General features: G+C 41.7%; 1 protein-coding gene across 3 annotated transcripts in view; it reads right to left on the minus strand.

Moving 5' to 3' along the window:
• Positions 1–1,405: 1,405 nt before the first annotated feature.
• nck2b (NCK adaptor protein 2b) overlaps positions 1,406–23,543 on the minus strand; it is a 47,590-nt gene continuing 25,452 nt past the window's right edge. Inside the window, exons 1-5 of one of the 3 annotated variants that reach the window (XM_053637683.1) lie at positions 21,455–22,159; positions 21,116–21,202; positions 13,430–13,671; positions 2,996–3,687; positions 1,406–2,500 (exon numbers count right to left, since the gene is read on the minus strand). In XM_053637683.1, the coding sequence (XP_053493658.1) occupies positions 2,306–2,500; positions 2,996–3,687; positions 13,430–13,655 (1,113 nt within the window). In that variant the 5' untranslated portion in view covers positions 13,656–13,671; positions 21,116–21,202; positions 21,455–22,159 and the 3' untranslated portion in view covers positions 1,406–2,305. Of the gene's footprint in view, positions 2,501–2,995; positions 3,688–13,429; positions 13,672–21,115; positions 22,160–23,543 lie in introns of those variants that run through there. The other 2 variants (XM_053637682.1, XM_053637680.1) reach the window with 2 other exon arrangements.

The raw sequence follows: 23,543 nt of genomic DNA on the forward strand, positions 1-23,543 counted from the left end.
TTGTGAGAGATTTTAAGAATAATCCAAAAAACAACAGTCAGTGACATCACCAACAACCTCCACAGGGCAGGAGTGTAGAGATCACAATCTACTGTTTGAAGAAGACTTTGAGAGCAGAAATATAGAGGCCATACCACAAGACGCAAACCACTCACCAGCAGTAAGAATCAGAAAGCCAGACTGGAATTCACAAAGTAATATGGAGATGAGCCACAAAAGTTCAGGAACTAAGATTAACCTCAGACAAAGTGATGGAAAAGTCAAAGTGTGGAGAAAGAAGGGATCTGCTCATGAGCCAAAACATACAGTCTGTGAAACATGGTGGAGGTAGCGTCATGGCTCGGGCTCGCATGGCTGCTTCTGGAACGTGATCACTAATCTTTACTGATGATGTAACTCCTGATGGGAGCAGCAGAATGAATCCAGAAGTCTACAGGAACATTTTGTCTGCCAATTTACAGAGAAATTAATCCAAATTAATCAGGAGGAACTTCATCATTTCCCCGAAACACACAACAACTGAAAGAGGCTGCGGTAAAAACCTGGAAAAGCAACACGAAAGAAGAACCCAACAGTTTGGTGCTGTCAATGAGTCGCAGTCTTGATGCCGTTTTTGCAAGCAAGGGATACGCAACCAAATATGAAGTGCTTCAAGACTGACCTGTTCCTATACTTTTGCTCCTGTAAAAATCGGGTTGTCCGATACAAAAGGTTCCATGTTTGATGTTGTTTAACACATCTAGATGTAAATATCAGGAAATAAAAGCTGAAATCTTAAAACTCTCATCTCATATCCATCTTTTGATCTCAAACCCAAAATGTTTTTAGTGTACAGCACGAACAACTGAACTGGCCTTGCCGTTTCAATAGTTTTGGAGGGGACTGTGACGTGTGTACATTATTTAGCTGGTGGCAGCTCATTGCATCAGAGACTACCAGAGCTACACGGCTTAGTGGGGAGTTTTCACAGACTTTCAGAACCTATAAAAAAATAAAAAGTCAACAACAATAAATGTGTGTTTTTTTTTTTTTAAAAAAACAATGAATGGACAGTGAAGTATGGATTTACTCTCCTTGTGTCAAATTCAAGATAAATACATCTGCAAATGAGTCTGTTATGCCCGTCAAAACCTAACCACTTTAAATGGCCTTGTTTATTGTCAAAAACAATAATTAATAGTTAAGTATTAAAAGGCAACGGTGTTGCCTCCTTTGAGTCATGTAGGCTGCTTATCTGGACCTCTGTACGCAAGGACTCTTATTTAACTAAACCTTTACAGATTTGAGTTGACCTCTGGTATATAGCTTCTACTCTGAACCTGTTGAAACCCGTTCCCGCCCCCCCCCCCGATCTAACTCTCTATACTTTACCCGTTCAATGATAAAAGCCTGAGACATTTTACCATTATTTTGCAAAATGTTTAATTAAACAAAATGTATATCAACGTCCAACATAACGGTCATTGGTACAGTGCTTAGTAAACTCCTATATGCACCTTATGCTCTAGTTTAAATAGACACAGATTTAAATAACAGTGCTCTTACATTCAGACAAATACTTTTAAAAAGCTGGGAAATTAAAGGCGTGTACAGAGAAAAAAAAAAAAAAAAAAAAAGCTGTCTTGTAATTATACAAGATACCCATAACAGATATAGTACGACTCAGGCTATTGTCGATTTTGGGTTGGAATAAATGTGGATCGTTACACTTAACGAGTGTGTGGCACATTTGGTTGAGCATTTGACATTCATCTCATCTCATAAACAGACCTCCCTTGTGTGAGTCCATGCATCCTTTTGTATATGTGTGCGCGCGTGTGCGTGTGTGTCCAGCAGGGGGCAGTCAGTATCTGTGTGTCACAAATTGGCTCGTCTTGCAACACGTAGACAGACAGTCCTGTAGCTCCTCTGATACAGACTGCCACGTGAAGGCTCAGAATATTCCCTATCGTACCGTCGAATCAATTTATAACAAAAATAAAATTAAAAGGCTATTTCTTGCCAGCTTAAGTCTGTTCGCAGTGTAAAATCTGAATCGGAACTGCGGCAACAAAAGCGTGCGCCTCTTATTATCGGTCAACACTTAACTGGAAAGATTTATTAGCAGACGGTTTTATGTCCGGCGAGGACAAAATATCTGACGTAGTAAACAGGAAATTCAACAGTAAGAGGGTAACAGTGTCACCGCCCAGTTGCGTGAGTTGGCACTCTTGCCCACTTGCTGGTGAGAACTGACCATCAAGGAGTTCAGTAAGGAGGCTTGGCTCAGTGTGAGGTCTGATAAGGTTCGTTTTTGGCTGGGAGGTCACTGCAGGGGTTTGACAAGGTAGAGCTTGTCTCCGTGCTCACTGGTGAAAATGGGTGCTTTCTTGTAGTGCTCGACGAGCTCGTCCATAGTGTTGAAACGCCGCTGCCCGATGCAGTACACGCCCTCGCCACACTGCACCTTGAAGTGCTTGTTCTTGCCCGATGCCTTCAAGGAGATGGAGAAGTCGTTCGGCTAAAGAAAGAGAAACATACATACGTATCACTGTATTAGTGAATTAAACAAAGACGTCCGATTCGTATCCAATCAAGGCAACTACGACTCAGGTTTTTACCCCCCCTCTCACCACTTCACCAGTGTGTGCTCGGTGATTGCGTGTAATGTTTTTCTTGCTGTAAATCTCCTTGAGTTATTGAAAAGAGCTGCGAGTATATGATTATCAAGTCACAGACGTTAATAGGAGAAGTTAAAAGCAACAGGTTCTGTTTGAGCGGGCCAATAAAGCCTTCTGTGAATATATGAGCACAGTATGAGAATATTTTATGAGCACAGACATTTATTGGAATAACAGGACAGTTTATAATTTCGCTCCCGGCTCCAATTTCGTGAAATGTACAAGAATCAGTCTGGCAAGCAGAAAAGATCAGTAACCAAACATCTTGAACATCATTGAATATTACCCTGGAGAAGTACCCTGTAAGTGAAACACTAATTCCCTCATTTACTCACAGAGGACTCGCTGTCCCTCACTAGGAAGTCTCCGTCGGCTCCCCTCTCGTTCAGCGTGCATTCAGCCTGGTGCCGCGTCACGCTGCCGTAGTACCAGTCCTTCCCAGCGAATCTGCCCGTGTGGGTGGGGCCTGCATGCTGCACAGGATGGACGGTGAAACTGCTGGCCCCTCCTCCTTGTGCCGACCCATCTTTCAGCACCGTCACATAGTTTTTGGGCACGAGGCCCACTTGGCCTTGACCGTTTTTACACCTCCACCACTCGGGGTCATTCTCAGGCTTCTCCAAGACCTCCATGATTTCCCCTTTATCAAAATTCAACTCTTCCTCTGTGGCCGAGCTGAAGGGGTAAAGCGTCTGCACTTTGTGCAACGCTCGTGAGCTCTGCCCATCACCCATACCTGCGTCTTCCTCCTCCTCCTCATCCTCCTCCTCCTCCTGGACGTAGTTGGAGGGGAACCACCCGACCCGGCCGTCACCGCAGCGGCCGCGCCACCAGCCGTCACTGCATTTCTCGAGCACCAGCAGACGTGCGCCTTTCGCCAGGCTCAGTTCATCATCGCGCTCTGCCGTGTACGCAAACTTGGCCACCGCCGCCGTGTGCAGCTCGTAGATGCGCTCTGCCCCTGCTCCGACGCCGTTCGGTGGGCACTCGGCATCCGTGCTCGGCTTCCGCTTGGTCTTACCCAGACCTGCAACGATACGCCATCCATCAGTCAGTTTCAAAAACACAACCGCATTCAAACGACGAGTTGTATTATAAACGGCAACGAATACAAAAAAAGTTCATCCCATTTTTAAACACAAAAAAACGAATCATCTTGGTGAGATTTGATTGGAATATTATCAGTTGCTTCGGTCATTTGATATTAAATGCCTGTAGTTTGCAATTATCACCTTATACAACAATATGAGCTTACAAGTCCAGCACTTTCTCTATGGCGGAATTCTCGAAAACAGGAGTGTTTCTGCCAATAATATACTTTCACATATCTACTTTAAAAAAAAAACAAAACAAAACACACACATAGGGGTATATTTTACCCCCTCAACCACAGTGATTGGGCATCTGTAAGCTCATGTGTGTGGAAGAAGGCGGATAGCGCTTTCCTCGGAGTGTGTTACACTGCCCTGTAAAGCAGTACGAGTAACAGGTCATAAAGATGTGGTTGTCTCAGAGGAAACTCGTATTAGCCTTCACCCTTTCTGGTTGGTACTGCGGCTTTTGAAGATGATAAGGGAGAACCGGCTGGTGGGTGGGAACTGGCAGATGAGCAAATTTGGGAGAAAAACATGCATCAAGATATCTAAAACCCAGCTAGCGAAGTGTGATTTCCTCACACAGCGAACGTCAGGCTTTCCTCGTGGACGTTAGCGTGACGAGGTCAGTCGGGTGACGAGACAATGATGAGGCTTGTGATTAAATGCTGCGAGTGACTTTTACCTCAGGCGATGATTCCCATTTTAAACGTGCAGTTCTTTACAATTTCGTTCACACGTTGTTTGTACACAAGTTGGAGATAGGGTCGGGTAGGTGGTAGCTCAGTGTTTAAGACGTTGGACGACTGATTGGAAGGTCGCGAGTTCAAATCCCAACACTGCCAACCTGCCACTGTTGGGCCCTTGAGCAAGGCCCTTAACCCTCAACTGCTCAGTTGTATAAACGACATAAATGCAAGTCGCTGTGTATTAGCCATAAATGTAGAAGTAGGTGGGACATCTTTCTGTGGAATTGGAATCAATTTTTCCACTTTTCATTTTTTAAAACTATATAAAGTAGTAAACATCAAATATTTGACCATGTGAAGGGTTTTGATAAAACACTGGTATCCATTAAAAAAATATGGTCAACCCCTACTTTATGGCTTTTAGACCAGGGGTTCCCAATCTTTTCCAGGGCAAGGCCACCCAAATGGCATTAACATTTGACCGAGGCACCCATTTTGCATGATATCTTTAAAACACATTAAAAATACAGAATTCCGAATATATCCCCCCCCCTTTTTATTATTAATAATTACATCTTTACATTACTTTAGGAATTGATTGTGTGTGTGTGTGTGTGTGTGTGTGTGTGTGTGTGTGTGTGTGTGTGGGGTTGTCAGAGTGAGAAAGAGAAAACACACTAGTGGGAGGGATGGGCTTGGTGGCTCCGACCAAACTGTTGAGGCCCCGTGGGCGCCCCCTGGTGGCCCCCACTTTGAAAACCACTGTTTTAGACAATTACAACAAGTATGTCATATTTGATAAACAAATGATTATAACACGGAAATCTCTCGTCTTAGCAGAAAAACCCAAATGAAACACGGAGGCGTCCGAAATCAAACACGTGACCAGTAATGAGAAAAGCTGAAACTCACAAACTGAGACCGGAGAGTATTCAAGCCCATTGTTACTGCGCAAAACACATACCAGCACCATGCACTGCCAGTCTCCCATAAGCAAACGCATACCATGACGAGCTCTATTTTTAACCAGCAGATTAAGTCAACAAAATAAATCTGACATCCTGTCTGTATTTAGATGTTTCTGAAGAATGTCAGACTTAAGCACTATGTTCTCTCCTGTACACATGCATCAATCTGTCAAAGCCATGTCTTCTTGAGGAAACGGTGGCAAGTAATCCAAGCCTTTTATGTGCATGTGTCTGCACATCCCTCATACGACTAACCACAACACACGCCACAATTCAGTGGCAACATCGCCCTCTTATTTGTGCAAGATACCCGGTTTTTAAGCAGCAAAGCCAGAGGGAGGCCAAATTTACAAAACAATACAGACATTAAATAATAATAATAATAATACAAAACAACATCTTATACCATATTCCTGCAGTTGACTCTGTAAAAGGTTTTCTTGTGGCAATGCGACCTCAAAATAAAGATGATTTAAGACTCTTCTAGATCATATAATATACTTCACACACAGGCGTTCTAATGGGTTTATTGACTGTGCTCATTTTATACTTTACTCAACAATCACTCAGTGATAAGTGTATTAATCATTGACTGATCACTGATTCACGGACTCATTATTGACTTGTAATTGACGCACCAAAGTGATCCGAGATCAATCATTGATCACGGACTCATTATTGACTTGTAACTGACTCGTCAGTGACGGATCATTGATCTATGATCATTAATCATTGACTAATCACTGGCTGATCATTGACTCATCAACGATTGATCAATCTGTTGAAAATTGTTGATGATGGCTATGAAATCGATATGTAAAATGTCCGCGCACTTATCCATTATCCTAAAAACTCTAGTCTTGGTTACTTTAATTTGCACACAGGATGAGAACCAGAAATGAGCCGATCGCAAACGTCGAGTCAATATGTTACGGGTAAAAACGACAGAACTGTTCGGGATGGGTAATGAATGAATGATTCGATCAGCTCTGCTTGTGTATTTTCAGATAATTGGTTTACAGCGCGTATACTTAGCGTCGAAATGAAGAATCATCTTCGAATGAACAGGTCTGACTATATATTGCTTACTCCACTATTATGACTCTGTTTAGTTTAACAATCGTGACAAAGGTCGTCTCACCTCCTTAGGTACAAATGGAATCTCTCCTATTCATACTGAATATTTAAGCGGTCCTAAATAATAAAAATATTCCTTATACAAAATACTTATTTTTCACAATTGCACTCAAAGCGCAAACTTCATCCAATATTATAATTATCATCATCATCATCATCATCATCGCTGCTTTTTTTTTTTTTTTTTAAAGTAACCTTTAGAACAAAGGCCTGTGTTATACACGAAGACATTGGGTAGACTTAGGGGTCAACGACGCGGCTTTTAACAGGCAACAAAAATAGAAGCTCTAGAGAGCCGCGAGTCATGGAGGTCACTGTTTTCCATACGCTTCAAACGGTTCACATGAAAGCACAGCAGATGACGACTCACAACACGATACGTCAGATGTGTCTCACGGTGGCTCCAAGACACAGGTCAGGACACAGGTCTGATCCAATTTAGTCTAGATAACTAGGATGTCAAGATCCAAGATGGCAACCCGCTAAATCGGGCATCCGTGCCACAAGGAATAAACAAGGTGCAATGTGGTATAGAGATGGCTTGTTTTTTTGTTTTACTCGTCACACTATTTCCACTTTATGGTAATGCTTTTCATTAAGATTCCCTTAACTGACATCGTTCAATGCTTTCATTAACCCGAACAATCCACGGACTTCAACATTAATACACCATTGACAGAGGAAGTAACACTTGTATTAACTGACGTTTTTCTTTTAAATAATAACCCGCATAAATCAATCGTCGCATTAACCGATGCTCTTACCACCGGTTAGTAAAACGAATCCCTCGGCGTCTGTGGCCGACTGGCGAGTTCTAATATTTACACCTGCAAACCAGAGTCCGGTTCTAAACGTTTAAGAACGTGCTGTAATGCAATTTCCACCTTAACTAGACAGGTGCAGACTGGGAAAACATTGCCTTATCATCTCAAAATATGTATCGGGACGTACTTGCATTGTGGCTTTAGTCTAATGGATACGAGAACAATGAAAAGGTATTACGTAAGACAGGTGGAAATAGGCAGCTTTGAACCGCAATGCTGTTTTGAACGTGTATATATATATATATATATATATATATATATATATATATATATATATATATATATATATATATATATATATATATTTTTTTTTTACCTATATCAATATTGTTTTATAAGTCTCTGCGGTGTAATTTATTTGAAAGGATTATATTACTCTCTATTGCTCTCCGTTATTGGATACACAAACTTTGCCACATCAGTACAGCTTAGAAATGTTTACAGACTTTTTTTTTGTTTTTTAAGGCCTTTATTATGCGGATTCAATGTTAGCATAAAAACAGGTGGAATGGAAACCCCACCTGAGGCCCTGTGCATCTGTTGTGTTTTGGGTCTCCGAGTCTCACATGCTCCCACACAGACAAACTGAACAGACGATACTCCGAGGGAGACAGCATGCCTGCTTTGCCTTTGATATAACGAAGTGTTTCAGTGGCGTTTCCCTGAAATACATGTCTGATATACTAGTGTGGTTATCAGAAGGGGATATCCGATTCAACCAGACGTCAGGTTATGGACTCATTTTTAACATGCAACAAAATTAGATCCGACCTCAGACAGCCGTGAGTCATCAAGGTCACTCAATTCCAAACGGCTCTCATGACTCACGTATTGACTCGTGACTCACTTATGCCATGTTAATGCAGGGCACACAGGTAAATCCCCGAAGCTACAACACTGTTAAAACAAGGTGGCCTACTTTCCAAAGAGCAAACATCACGTCAACATAACACATTCTGATTATCATATTGGACGTATAATGGTTTTTTTTGTTTGTTCCCCCCCCCTGAGCATTTGTGCGACCACCTGATTCACACCTCCAAGGAACGTCACACACACATTATTAAATATTGATTTAAAAATCAATAGGTAAGCAGAGTAAAGACTCGCGCTCTCCGCCAGATGTCTTCACTGACCGAGCCAAAGTTTTCCCATCCTATACGAGTCCTGATATGAGGGTCACTCCATGCGATTGACATCATTTTCATACTCAAACAAGTCACCGTATCTCTCAACCCAATAAAACCCCGATGGGATATTCCGGAGAGATGTCTCAGGCAGCGCTCTATAGCTCATTCGGCAACAAAACACAAACTGAGGCAATGTCTTTTGGAGGAACGGTGTTCATTCATCCTGTATACTTCCAGAGAGTTGTAGAATCTAGGCCAAGGCAATTAAAGCTGCTCTGTAAGCTTGTGGTTGCTGAACATTGAAGATGAATCTACCTCAAAAGTGAAATCAGTAACTACTCTGTGGTTGGTGGAAAAACGAACAAATGACACAATTTTGGTCGGCGGTTCAGCTTTTATTCTAAGGAACGGTACACTCTTTAGAAATACCCAACATTTTAAAAAAAATAATTAATTAATTAATTTGACGAGTTAGTGTTTTCTAACTTAATTCTGTTGTAGCAAGTATACAATAAAACGGGTGTATTTATAGAAAGAAACCTGATTTCAATCAATTTGATGAAGGGAATTCGCTAGCTAGAACACATCACGTAGCTAAACACACACTTACAAAAAAAAAAAATTAATAAAAAAAAGATGAAAAAAAAACGATAAATACTTGTGCAGCTAGTGTTAATTATAGAAACCTGGTCAGGAACACATGCAAGGACTATGCAAAGGTGCTTGGATATCAATGTATGTTTTTGAGGTTATTATATCATTTCAGATCGACAAAAACACATCATTTAGGCATAATTGATTTCTAAAATGTGCTTTGGTTACCCCGAAATGCGCTAAGGATTTGCTCATTTGTTCAGGATGGGAACTTGCAGAAGCTCCCGTGTGTTGATAAATGAAGCTTTAATTAAATCTGACTTCAGCATAATCTGACCTCTTCAAGTACTGAGATGACATTGAAATGCCTGCAGGTGAGGTTGGAAAACGGAGCACACGTTCCAGACAGGCCTGCATAATCCAAGTCATTTCAGGAACTCAAACGACAAACTACCGGACCATTGCTGAGATTATTGTACTTCCAAGTTCTTTCAGTTGAAAGAGGGCGTGGCCATGAGGAAATGCAGTGGATTTGAATCAGTATTTTGAGAACGTTAACCATGAGGTAGGTAGGTCTGATCATATACTGTGACCAAGTGTGAAACTGCGACTCTGTAATAACTGCAGGTCGGATGTGTACTGTGTACGTGTTCAGTAATAAAATGCGTTCATTGCTTCTGCAGTACAGTATATATTGTCTAGCTCTTGTAGGTAGAATTTTGATTCAAAACTAGGTTGTGTTTAGATGTGGATACGGTCTTATTATTTGAAACAGGAAAAAAAAAAAATTCATTTGATTTCATTGATTCCAATCTAGTCATGTAATATGGAATGGTTTGTTATGTTCTGCTAGAATGCCAGTCGCTGTAGTTCAGAAATCTATACTGGACTTCTGTTTTCTTTTTTTTTCTTTTTTTTCCAGCTTGTATTTGTCTTTAATTTATTTATTCATTTTCATATGGCTCATTTACATGTGATTCATTTACATATGATTCATTTACATGTGATTCATTTTCATGAGATTCATTTTCATGAGATACGTTTTCATGCAATTCATTTACGTATGATTCATTTACATGAGATTCATTTTCATGAGATTCATATTCACGTGATACATTTTCATCCGATTCATTTACGTATGGTTCATTTACATGTGATTCATTTTCATGAGATTCATTTACGTATGATTCATTTACATGTGATTCATTTTCATGAGATTCATATTCACGTGATACATTTTCATGCGATTCATTTACGTACGATTCATTTACATGCGATTCATTTTCATGAGATTCATATTCAAGTGATACATTTTCATGCGATTCATTTACTAATTTGCTTCTCTTGAAATCCAGTTTTAGACTGTAATATTACAAAGGTCTTTCCAGATTATTACTTGCTACACTGTATGAGAGAACCCCAGTAAAACTGCCTGAATTCTATAATATAATTTGCTCACCATGTTAGGTTTAAATCCTCTAAAAACAGATTCGCAATTAAATAATGTTTTCTGTGGTGGTATATGTCGTAAATTTACAGATTTACCCACGTTCTTTCTTTGTTCTGAACTTGCTAAGAGTAAGATTCGCCTTTAAAATAATTCAGAATTATGGGTTACAGTTCTGAGATAACAGTTTTCAAAACCCTAAATACGAATCTCAAATACGAACGATTTTATGTAAATGAACCAAATGTGAAGTGTCTGAGATTCTCAGGGAAAAGTAGATGTTTTTTTCCCCTTTATGTTCTACTCAAATTGGCAGATTTCTACATGTTCACACTCGATGCATAGTATATAATATTAATAGAAATGTAGCTTTTTCAGTATCACATGTATTTAAACACAATTACCTCTTTATGGTTCATCGTCCATTCTGACTTCACTAAACTACGAGGATTGTCAAAAGTACTTCGGTACCAAGTTGTTACTAAAAAGAAAAAAAAAGTTGACGGTACCAGATTTTCATAAGCACCGAGTACCAGGTCAAAAGAGCCACATCTTGAAATACTCTGGATTTGAGGCAGATCACAAAGGGAACATCAATAATCAAAAACCAATTTGCAAACACTGTAATCGAAGTTTTGCAACAAAAGGAGCAAACACATCTAACCTATCCATCCATCCCTCCATCTTCTATACCGCTTATCCTTTCTTCAGGGTCACGGGGGAACCTGGAGCCTATCCCAGGCTCTATCGGGCACAAGGCGGGGTATACCCAGGACAGGGTGCCAATACATCTAACCTATGAAAGCACCTTAAAGACCGACCCCCAGATTTATGTGAATTTTTGTTTCTCTTATTTATTTAAAATGATCGTTGGTAATTTGCGTTTGTTGTGTGGGAGCTCTCAGACGCTCGTTTCCCGCTCTTCGTGCCGTTACTGCTAAATGTGTAAAAAAAAAAAGCCGCACCCCTAAAATATACGTGCGGATGGATTAACCGTGCCTTCAGGAAGAGCGGCTGGTTTAACCGCAGTATTTATTCAAGGAGTTCAAGCAGGTGAGTTTCATTATGAATGCTGGAGCATAGTTTAATTCCAGTGTATTATTTATTTATTTATTTTGCTTACTTAAATGGTTAGCATATGCACGTTTAACGCTAACACGGTCAAGAGTCCTTATTAACAATTTAATGCTTGAACTTTTATCGGGGGAAAATAAATGGGAGGACACGACGGGGTTTACTCATTGTACACACCAGACGCGTTCTGATGAGCTGATCATTTACGTGTTCGAAAACGAGATGTGCGGCTAGCACTGCTCATGTCTTTAATATCAGTCAGTCAGGAAAAACATTTCTACTCTTGGCTGCAGAACTCTAGTAGCTTTAATGAAATGATATACAGTGGGAGAAATGAGTATTCAACGCGTCAACATCATTTTCACTTCCTGTATGAAGAAATTAATGGGCCGCAGTGTTCCGGCATTCTTCTAAACATATTGTCTTTAAATCTTGTTCAACTGGATTGATTTCTTCACACAGGAAGAGTCTTGAAGCGTCATTACAAACAAAGGATTCTCCACTAAGTATTAAATACGTTTCAGTTAGCGTGTTCAGTACTTTTTCCCCGTGTCATTCCGCTTTACTACACATAACTTCATTTATGGGCTTTAATGTTGTGAATTCTTTATATGTGAGGATTTATTGAGTTAATACCAAAGTCTGGTGAAAATTTCATGTGAATAACCTCGTTGGAAATATATTTACTGACTAAAATGTTGACACGTTCAATACTTATCCCCCCCCCCACTGTAAGTAAAAGCGGTCTAAATTCATATTCAAATGCTTGCGTCATTTTCCAAGCTCCATACCTCTCTGCATAACTCCGCTCATATCACTCTTCCATTTCCTGTCTCTAACAGATGCAATGCGTTCAATCGCTGATTTATTGTCCACGTCCAGAGCAGCCAAGAATGTCGACCTCAGGCTAAGCATCCAATTAGTGTGAAGAGAAAATTATGAATTTATGCGGCACTGTAATGTGTTTGTGCGCGGGTGTGAGTGTGTGTGTGTTCGCTCTGACGGCTTCTCACTTTAGTCTGTCAGGACAGTGGAGTACGGTGTAAATTGCTCCATCACTCACTGAAGTTCGCCTCTCTGTGCTGAAACACCGTCATTGAGTATTAAGTACCAATAAACAGGCACACGATCGATGCCCGGGGTTTCTACGTGCGCCTCCAAGGCGTCGTGGATCAAACCCGCATCTTCACAGAACATTGTATTTCTACATTCGACAAAATACAAGCACTCGTAACAACTGGACAACGAGTTTGAAAAAAAATGATCGCAGTTCACTAATCTAAATAACTAAACCCCTGCATTAAAGATTCACATTTACAAATATGGGCGCCTGCAGCAGTACGCCAGCTCTACCTATTCCACCAAAATCCTATCAGATAAGCCAGACACAAATCTCTCTGAGGTCAGACACAAAACAGGATATTTTTAATCTGGAGTATGAATTGCGCTGCATTATGTCGTCCAATCCCAGCTTTCAGACAGCTTTGAAACTCCCAGACTCGTGCTATTAATCCGGCCTAAAAAATGTTTCATTACAGGTGACGACATGGTCGATCAATCCCTCGTCCACTTTGTGCGATTAAAAGAGCTCGGTAATTAATTCTGCTTTACAATAAAACCCATCTCGATCAGTTTAGCCTCCTACGCACTCTTCATCTTAAAAGGTCCTTCAAGGGCAACGCCACCCTGATTCTACAGAGATGCGTCTAATGAAGACTTTCATTAAGCAAGATCGTGACAAGTAATGAACGGCGATTAAAAAAAAACAACAACAGTTGCTGTGCAGGTAATTGACCGATCAATAAAGCTTACCCAGAGTGTCCTTGAGGTTCTTCACCAGCGAGCCCTTCTTCAGACTGTTTTTCCTCTCCACGTAGTTGGATGGCACATAGCCCGTGCGGTTGGCAGCGTTGCGGACACGCCACCACGTTTTTGAGTCGTCTAGGAGCCACAGGCGTTCGTTCTTCCGGATGTCAAGTTCCTGCTCCTGCTGTGCCGAGTAGTCCCACTTGGCGATCACAATCACCTCTTCTGACATCTTTCATGGAGTCGCGCTAAAAGACGAAGAAGTATGGTTCATTCCAGTGAATAGTACAGAGGAACGCTATTTGCATACACACACACACACACACACACACACTACTGCATTAATTACCTAGAGTATGAACTCTGAATAAGAATATGAAATGCTAAAGAGCCCATGTGTCCCTTGCCATCTTGCACCATGCTCGCCATCTAGCGCTCCTGCCAGCCTGGGTAATTGACCATGGATGGGCAGCGACAGAGAATTGGGAGTCCTGCCAGCTTGAGGTAAGCTTATCTAGCCAGTCTCAGCCAGAAAATCACTTGCTTAGTTATACATACACACACACGCCACGTTTAGACTACAGTCCCACACCTAAAACAGCTCCCTTATTAAAGATTTTCCCAGTTCCACTAAAATACCGTAACTTATTTAACGGCTATAAAAGATCAAACAGTGAGGCGGCTTTGCGCGTAAAAACACTGAAGCTTGGGAAGAGGATACCATGGCCAGAAAAGGAGAAACTGAATGAGAAAGCAGAATGCGAGGGAGAGAGCAACAGATGAACCGAATGCCTCTAACAAGAGCTGGCTGATTGAGACGAGGCAAGAGTGTGTGATGGGGCTGTGACAATCCACTTCCTGCCTCAGGGATTCTTACTCACACTGCTACCCAATCACTCTGACAGAAGCCATACCCACAACAACCACTGGGGAGTAGCAGGTACAGCGGTCACTGCAGGGTCTTCTGGGAGAATACTGTGCCATCCATCATACTGCACACAAATCACGGCCACTTCACAGCCTGGCTCTCCATCCCCATCGTTCCTCTCTCCCTCTCTCTCTCTCTCTCTTACAGTTGGCCCAGTACAGCAGATAATTTACCAGTCACAGAGCATCATGCCAATGCTGAAGCAGGCCTGCAGGATTATGGGCTTTTGGGTAACAATTGTCACAGACTTTATGCCACTTCTAAAATAAGCATATTCAATTCAATTCAATTTTATTTGTATAGCGCTTTTGACAATAGACATTGTCTCAAAGCAGCTTTACAGAAATATCAACACGGTATACAGATATTAAAGGTGTGAATTTATCCCAACTGAGCAAGCCACTGAGTGGCGACGGTGGCAAGGAAAAACTCCCTAAGATGTTTTAAGAGGAAGAAACCGTGAGAGAAACCCGACTCAGAAGGGAACCCATCCTCATCTGGGTAACAACAGATAGTGTGAAAAAGTTCATTATGGATTTATATGAAGTCTGTATGGCCTTAGGAGCAGCAGTAGTCCCAGCAGTCTGGAATTAGAGAAGTATTCACCGCTCCTGAGTGGTGCACCAGAAAAGCGTTCGCCCGGTCGTCGGGAGACCGCGAGTTCGAATCCCAGCAACGCCACAGCCGTCCATGGCCAAGGAAGCAAAACCGGCTGTGCTCTCCGGATTCAGTGCAACTGCACTCTTGCTCATGTGATTTTGTTTAAGTGAAATTTGTTGGCAACTATTATCATCATCATCATCGATTTTTTTTTTTTAATCGATTAGTTAATGCAGCCCCTACTGTCAAATGCAGCCCCGACGCCAACCGTTGAGCGTATAATGGTTGTATCGGGAAGTGCAGTGAATAATTTCAGACAGGGCGGAATGATTTTCTCTGAGATGAGCATCCGAGACTACATTCACGTTCTCAAGAGCGAAATCGACCTGGAACTTTTCTCCATTTAGGCTGATGTGCACCATTCACAAATGAAAGCAGCCGAAATATAAAAGGAAATGGCTTTTTCCTGCTTCTCCGATTTGCTGTAATGGTTGTGCTTACACAAATGAGCTTTTGTTTGGGGCAACTTTTTCCCCAGGACGAGCATCTCTGAAAAATCTCTACGTACAGCACGTGCTATTAGACTAGTGTGATGGCACAAGTAAGTGAACAGAAAGAAAGAAAGAAAGAAGTCACTAGAGATAAGTTCCGTTGACTCCCATTGACTAATACAAATAAGGGATTAACACATGCGCAAATATTAGCATAATATTTCCTGTTGGCAATGTTTCAAATTAAACTTTTGTGATATAAATATTTAACCAATGGCTGACTGACTGCAAAAATTAAAATATTGTTTTATTAGAAAGGAAAAAAAAAAAAAAAGTTTGCTGGTTCCATCACAAATTTAAAAAACAAAACAAAACTGTGTACTGCAAATTTTCTTTTGTTTGGCTTCCTTAATGCGTCCATTGCCTATTGATGACAAAAACGGTTGCTGCAGTGTCAATATATTTGCAAAATGATTTACAAATTTAAAAAAATATTTTAAAAAATTGTGCAGTGCAGTGAAACCTCTATTTATCAGTTCTGGTGCAACCACTTAATCATCAATTAAAGAGTCACATGATCTCACTATAAATAAATGCCCATTCCTGGAAGGTCCCAAAGAGCACACCTAAACAAACATCACAACGACGACCCTCACAAGAAGCTATCAAAACAAGCCCAGAACAAAGTTCAGGAAATGTATAAATCAGGGTTTGGTTTAAAAAAAAAAAAACTTAAACATAACTTTGTTAAATAAATAGATAAATATTAACTGATCATTATTAAATCCACCCGAGTTCTATACCGCTTATCCTTCCTTCAGGGTCACGGGGGAACCTGGAGCCTATCCCAGGGAGCATCGGGCACGAGGCGGGGTACACCCTGGACAGGGTGCCAATCATTATTAAAAGAATGCCGTCAACCACAAGTGTGTGAACAGGTAAGGAGGCCCATAGTCAGAGAAACAACCCAGAGGTCACAATAAAAAAAGGTTTGGATGTACCTGGAGGGATCATCATCATCTCGAATGGGAGAACCATATCCAGGACACTCGATAAAGCCCAGAGCGTCAGGAAAAACAACTATTATTGAAAAACCCATTTGAAATCCCACTTGTGAACAACACTGAGAACACCATCATGTTGTGGGGATGCAAGTGAATTACTGTTAGAGAACGTGAGCAAAGAATTTACTGAAATGAAACTACAAAACGTGTTTGTTTAAAAAAAAAAAAAAAACTGCTATTGTTTCACCATCCCCACAGTGACGCAGGCCGGTGGTAGCATTGTGTAGTGTGGAAACGTTATCAGCAGGGACTAGGAAACTGGCCAGGGTTGATGGAAAGTTAGAGGTAGCCAAATATAGGGAAATCCTAGATGATCAAATATACAGTAGATGTCATTATTGTAAAGAATTAATCAAAGAAACGCTCCTTCCTCCTCCCTCCTCCACCTCCTCAGTCTCACTACTGCTCAACAAGTGTTTTTAAGTCATATATATATATATATATGTGTAATTTATTTATTTATTTACTTGCTGATCAGATTGCTGATGGAGTACCTACAACTAACACCTCGGCCTGTTCCGTCCATCTTCTCTCTGTCTCATACAGTCTACAACGCGCGCAGGGCCTATGGGAACCATCTCTGACCTTGTTCTTTCATTCAAGGCAGATGTTTCGGTTTTAGTCCACAGCCACCCATAATCACCCTTGCAGCTGGAAAACATGATCGGGCCGAGGGCACGAGAGAGCAATTTCGTTTCCGCAAACAAGAATCCCACGATGTTCCGCCAGCTTGCGCTGGGAGCTGTTAAGCAGACATTAAAACACACATGGAAGCACATCCAAGAAACCATCCTCTCACATTATCCCCTTTTCTTCATCTCAATGTCCTTGTTCATTTAGCACCTCATCCAACAGGATACAGGGAGAACGGTGCTGTGAGCTGGTTTATCGCCTAACAGAAAAGGGGAAAAACTTGACTAAGCGTTTTTCTAAGTTTTTTTTAACCGTTTTACACGAAGTACCATATGAACCAGAGCTTGTATGAAAGTAGGAAAGTCTCGCTCAGAGATGCTCAAGTGTCCGTCAGATATCAGCTTGAGGAAATCCGTATACTATAATAACCAAGACTCACTAATCCTCCTTATCCTCATTGCTCTCATGTGAAAATGAACTCCTTCAGTCTTTGTCTCCGATGTGAAAGAACGAATACGCAGAATGAAAGGACAACCGGATTATTTCAGTCTGACTCGGATTTCGCGTTCAAGAAAAATTGTACTGAAGGAGATTTCATGTACTTTCCATGTACTTATTTTAACTGTAAGCCAGACATCTGTACTCAGGTGTATACTACAAATTCTCCTTCTTCATGCTTGTTTAAAGGAGAAGAAAAAAAAACCCAGCCTTTAATAAGTAAGCTTTAGAGAATGTCACTGTGCAACAATTTATAAGCCAATAATCCAGTGCATGGAGGCCATTACTTTGAGAAGCAACCAAGAAATAATGCATCTATCCATCCATCCATCTTCTATACCGCTTTATCCTTTTCAGGGTCACGGAGAAACCTGGAGATTATCCCAGGGAGGATGGGGCACAAGGCAGGGTACACCCTGGACAGGGCGCCGATCCATCGCAGGGCACAATCACATACACACTCACACGCCCATTCATACACTACGGACACTTTAGACACGCCAATCAGCCTACCATGCATGTCTTTGGACTGGAGGAGGAAACCGGAGTACCCGGAGGAAACCCCCGCAGCACGGGGAGAACATGCAAACTCCACACACACAGGGCCACGGTGGGAATCGAACCCCCGACCCTGGAGGTGTGAGGCGAACGTGCTAACCACTTTCCCGACACCAAATCTCAAAGCCTAAACGGACACTAGTTAGTTTCCCTTGCTACAGTCTGTATTCGCGACCAAGATGGATATATCTTATTACATTTTATACACAGCGTGGTTAAACTCTCAAATCTGATTGGTCAGAAGAATGAATTTCCTGTACAACGGCAAGGCTCAGACAGTAAAGCTCCAGCTGTAACGTGAATGATAGGTTTATATTAACGCGCTCATTCTAATACGTTATTGTTTGGACTAGTACGGCGGACACGTCACATAAACTAAGACTAAATAAATAAACGGGGTTGTTTAACAAAGAAAAACATGATCGTTGACGTGGTGAAGTTTTTCCCGTTAGGAGACGGTTGTGTAACATTTATGTCAGGAGTCTCGAGTGTAGGCGCTTTGGAACAGTCACAGCGCTTTGCAAAGCTTCCCAGCACAGGAAAGTCTTCAGGACAGAAGAGTAAAGGAGAGGTGAGGGAACGGTTTAGGGAAGTATTAACATCCATTCCACAACATTAAATCGAACTATAAGCTGCCGAACAGCACGATGTGTCATTTACTGATAAATGAACATTGTAATCACGGTGTTATAAACATCATAACATGCCGGACCGTATCACGGCACGGTTCCCCACTATTTCGCCGCGTCGTTAGGTTTCCCGGTAACCAAAACAACTGGACAGCACATTGGTGCTTTTACGGGTCCTGAAGGGTTTGCTAATAAATCTATAATCGGTCCATCCCTGAGCATAATACAACTTAGTTAGATTACTGTCTGCGAGACCACATTTGTCACAGGTGTGGGATTTCAGTATCCGAGCACGGTTATATTTCTAACAATGTATCCAACAGTACATAAACCTGACCAAACATTACATAATGATTAAGATTTATCCAAAAAAATTAGACAAGTTTGTCAGCACTGAGGTTCTAGGCTAAAGGTTTTAAGGTGCCACATCATTCTCTAATCTTACATGATCAGGTCTGCATAACACTCCAATTAGAGAGAGAGAGAGAGAGAGAGAGAGAGAGAGAGAGAGAGAGACAGAGAGAGAGAGAGAGATTCAAGTCTGGTCCTAATATCAGTGGTGTCAGTTTTCAGTACTTTTAGCCAGACTGATCCATGTGACTCGAGCCCCCTTGCGACCCAGTTGCTGGGAAAGGCTTAACCCGGAGGCAAGAGAGGAAGAGGGCAAGAACGAGGGAGTGAGAAAGCGAGAGAGCACAAGAGAAACAGACTGCACCGGAGAGAAGACGACAGATAGGAATGTGTGGAGCAGAGATGGATGCAACACACAGGAAGTTAGAGACATGAACCATCTGATCCTTACAGAGTGACAGCGGACGAAGGGAAAGTGAAGGAATGAGTGTCGCACTTCTGACATCTTGACTTCCTCAAAGCCTCTTGTTTGTCAAATTCTAAAAATATACTTTATTCCCCTCACTCCCATTGCTAGAAGCAGGTCACTCCAATTCTGAAAACATTTATATTTTTACAGATCTGAACATACAGGAGAATGCAAGTTTTAATACCAGTCCTGCTACAGCCATCAAAAAGTTCTCTGTGTCCTTCCTTGGAGCACTTTTGGTAGGTACTAATCACTGCATACCAGGAACAACCCACAAGACCTGCCGTTTTGGAGATGCTCTGACCCGGTCGTCTAGCCATCACAATTTGGCCCTCGTCAAAGTCGCTCAGATCCTTACGCTTGCCCGTTTTTCCTGCTTCCAACACGTCAACTTCCAGAACTTGCTGCTTAATAGATCCCACCCGTTAACAGGTGCCACGGTAATGAGATAATCAATGTTATTCACGTCAGCTGAGAGTGAGTTTAATGTCATGGCTGACTGATCACTTGAACAAATCACAAAAGTTCTGGAACAACATCCTCTGGACTGATCAGACCGAAGTGTAGATATCTGTCCATCATACACAGCGCCATGCTTGGCGAAAAACCAAACACAACCTATCGCCATAAACACCTCATACCATCGGTCAAGCATGGTGGTGGATTGTTTTGCAGCCACAGGACCTTGGAATCTCGCATTCATTGACACAACGATGAACTCCACTTTATATCAGAATCTTCTTGAGATAAATGTGAGGCCATCTTTCCAGCGGCTTAAGCTGGGCCAAAATGGCGTCATGATCCCAAGCATGCCAGCAAATCAACATCTCAAGGGCTGAAGAAGAAAACATGTAGGTGGTGGAATGACCAAGTCAAAGTACAGACCTCAACCCCATTGGGATGTTGACGCGGGATCTTAAGAGGAGCTGTGCATAAACAAATGTTGTAAAGAAGAGTACGCCAAAATTTCTCCAAAACGCTGAGAGAGACTGATAAACTCCTAGAGAAAACGTTTACTTGAAGTTATTGTTGCTAAATGTGGTTCTACATGTTACTGGGTGTACTTAATTTTTCCCACCTGCTTTCTGAATGTTGGTTTACTTCTAGTTCTCTGCTACTGTTCTTTTTTTTTTTTTTTTTTTTTCCCCCAGGAAGAAATAAATCTGTCTACTGTCTCTGGCAAACTTTTCAAATAATGCCGCTCTGTGCGACATCTGACTGAAAACCCAAACCAATTCCACCTTGCAGAGCACGCGTGGACACTTTCCCTCGTGTTCTGAGACAATTTTCCAACCCTTTTAGGGCCTTCCAGACTTATTTGCACTTACGGTTAGATTTCTTTCCCCTCTTTGTCTGTGGATTTAAAATCACCACCTAGTGGAATGACACCAATAGAAATAACTCTGCGGCTGGATAGGAGAATAGAACAACTTAAAATAAATAAATAAATAAATAAATAAAAAGTACCTACTTATTTGTGATCGGAATTGTCCGTGTTATATCGGCCAGCCCTACCCTACTGTACCCAACAGCCTGGTAGGGTGCTTGGTAACGATCCCTGGTGGGATTGGAGAAAATGGAGCAAACATAAAACACCCTCATTAATCCTTCACTGACAGATATTATGTTAAATACACACCAAGCCTGTCTCAACCACAGATATACAAGACAAGACAAGTAAATACTGCAAGCTGTATCTTGCTAATAGGCTAATGCTTACAACTATAGTCAACATACTCCAGGACATGATAAGAGAAAGAAGAAGAGGATAAAAAATTTAAATAAATAAATAAATAAATAAAAAACACACCTGCTGTACCTGAACCTTCTTCAGTTACACGTCTGTAAACATCAGCCGCTTTATACAGAGTACTGTAAGCAAGAATGTTAAGAATAATTTAAAAAATTCCATTTCCGAAAAAGTTATATGACTAAACTGCTATGAAAAACGTACAAGCGTGACTGCAATTCTGCTTAGAATCTTCTCGCAAAATGGTGCCGAAATAACAAAGCGGTGAGACAGGAACTATTTCCCTCTCTGTTGAAAATTTTGCCGTTTGTTGTATTTCACACATTTTGTTCAGCTTCAAAAATCAGCCAGTGCCATCTGCAGACTACAAACAATGGCACACAAATCCCTGCATTCTGCTGTGTGTGTGTGTGTGGTATTTAAAATTGTGCCAAAAAAAAAAAAAAAAAAAAAAAAAAAACAACCGTCATTTACACACATCTAACTTGACTGCCATTATAGAGCTACTGCAGAGCAGCTAATGCCACAAACCAGTGAGAAACGCTCATCACACTTTGGTGTGTGCTGAGAACAGAATAAAACACAGCAGTACATACAGGATTTTCCATCCATCCATCTTCTATACCGCTTATCGTTTCCTTCAGGGTCACGGGGGAACCTGGAGATTATCCCAGGGAGCATCGGGCACAAGGCGGGGTACACCCTGGACAGGGTGCCAATCTATCACAGGGCACGATCACATACACACTCACACACCCATTCATACACTACTTTGGACACGCCAATCAGCCTACCATGCATGTCTTTGGACTGGGGGAGGAAACCGGAGTACCCGGAGGAAACCCCCGCAGCACGGGGACAACATGCAAACACGGTGGGAATCGAACCCCCGACCCTGGAGGTGTGAGGCGAACGTACTAAGCACTAAGCAGGGGAGGAAATCTCTCTAAAAATTTAATATGAGATGACGGGCACAATACAAAATGTACAAAGATTCTGTGGGACATCACCCCATGAAATCTAAACACAGAGCTTACCATTTAAAATACGCAATTCTCATCCTCTGCTGTTGTCCTCGTTCGAGGACTAAATAGTCAATAGGCTGATTGGCGTGTCTAAAGTGTCCGTAGCGTATGAACGGGTGTGTGAGTGTATATGTGAGTGTGCCCTGCGATGGATTGGCGCCCTGTCCAGGGTGTACCCCGCCTTGTGCCCGATGCTCCCTGGGATAGGCTCCAGGTTTCCCCGTGACCCTGAAAAGGATAAAGCGGTATAGAAGATGGATGGATGGAATTTTTGAGAGAAACCGATGCTTCATGAGATAGATTTCATACCGCTCATATCAAAACGCGTTGTATTTTCTCTCTTTCTTTACTATACACGAGAGACCAAACATTCTCCTCCGTGTTTAGCTCATCCGGTCATCCTAAGCCCTCTCTCACAAATCCCAGAAGCCCCAGCTGTAGTGTCACAGCACTCAGATATCGTGTTTCCCAGAAGCTAGAAACCACAGGAGCAACCATCTTTCCAGAATCTGTATGAAACATCAATCATGGGTTTTTTTTTTTTGGTTTTTTTTTAAACGCCAAAATTCACAAAGCACACCCGACAGAGTGAGGAAGACTGAGAGACATGAACGAACGCAGAAATCATCAGAAGAGAAAGAGAAAGCGATAGCTGAAGAGATTCTTCTAAACAAACACAGGAGGAAAGCGATAAACGAAGCCTGCTGCTCTGTGCTTAGTATTTGAGTCACACGCAGCTGTCAGAAGAATTCAGCTCTATTTGCCTTTAGCAGGAAAGTGATCTTTTTCCCCTTTTGTTCGCTACAGATATAAATAACTCCAAGTTAGTCATTAGGCGCTCTCCACGCTATACGCCGGTTTAATTGCCTCCATTTGTCGCTCATCTATCTTCAATACTGACAAACATTTCCAAGAGAGGCTTTATGAACATCTCCTTACGTTGCACAAAAGTAATCCAGTGCAGAATCACGTCAGGGTTAGAAACCTCACCCGATTCATGATGCCGAGCAGCGTCCGACTGTCTTCTGCGATTAGCGAGTCTGTATCATTTTAATACTCCCGATACATTACTGACTAACTGAACATGATTTGTCATAACTTGCTCTCTAGGTGTTTGGTTTTAA

Source organism: Ictalurus furcatus, chromosome 12, assembly GCF_023375685.1.
Source record: "Ictalurus furcatus strain D&B chromosome 12, Billie_1.0, whole genome shotgun sequence".
NCBI classification, from domain to species: domain Eukaryota; kingdom Metazoa; phylum Chordata; class Actinopteri; order Siluriformes; family Ictaluridae; genus Ictalurus; species Ictalurus furcatus.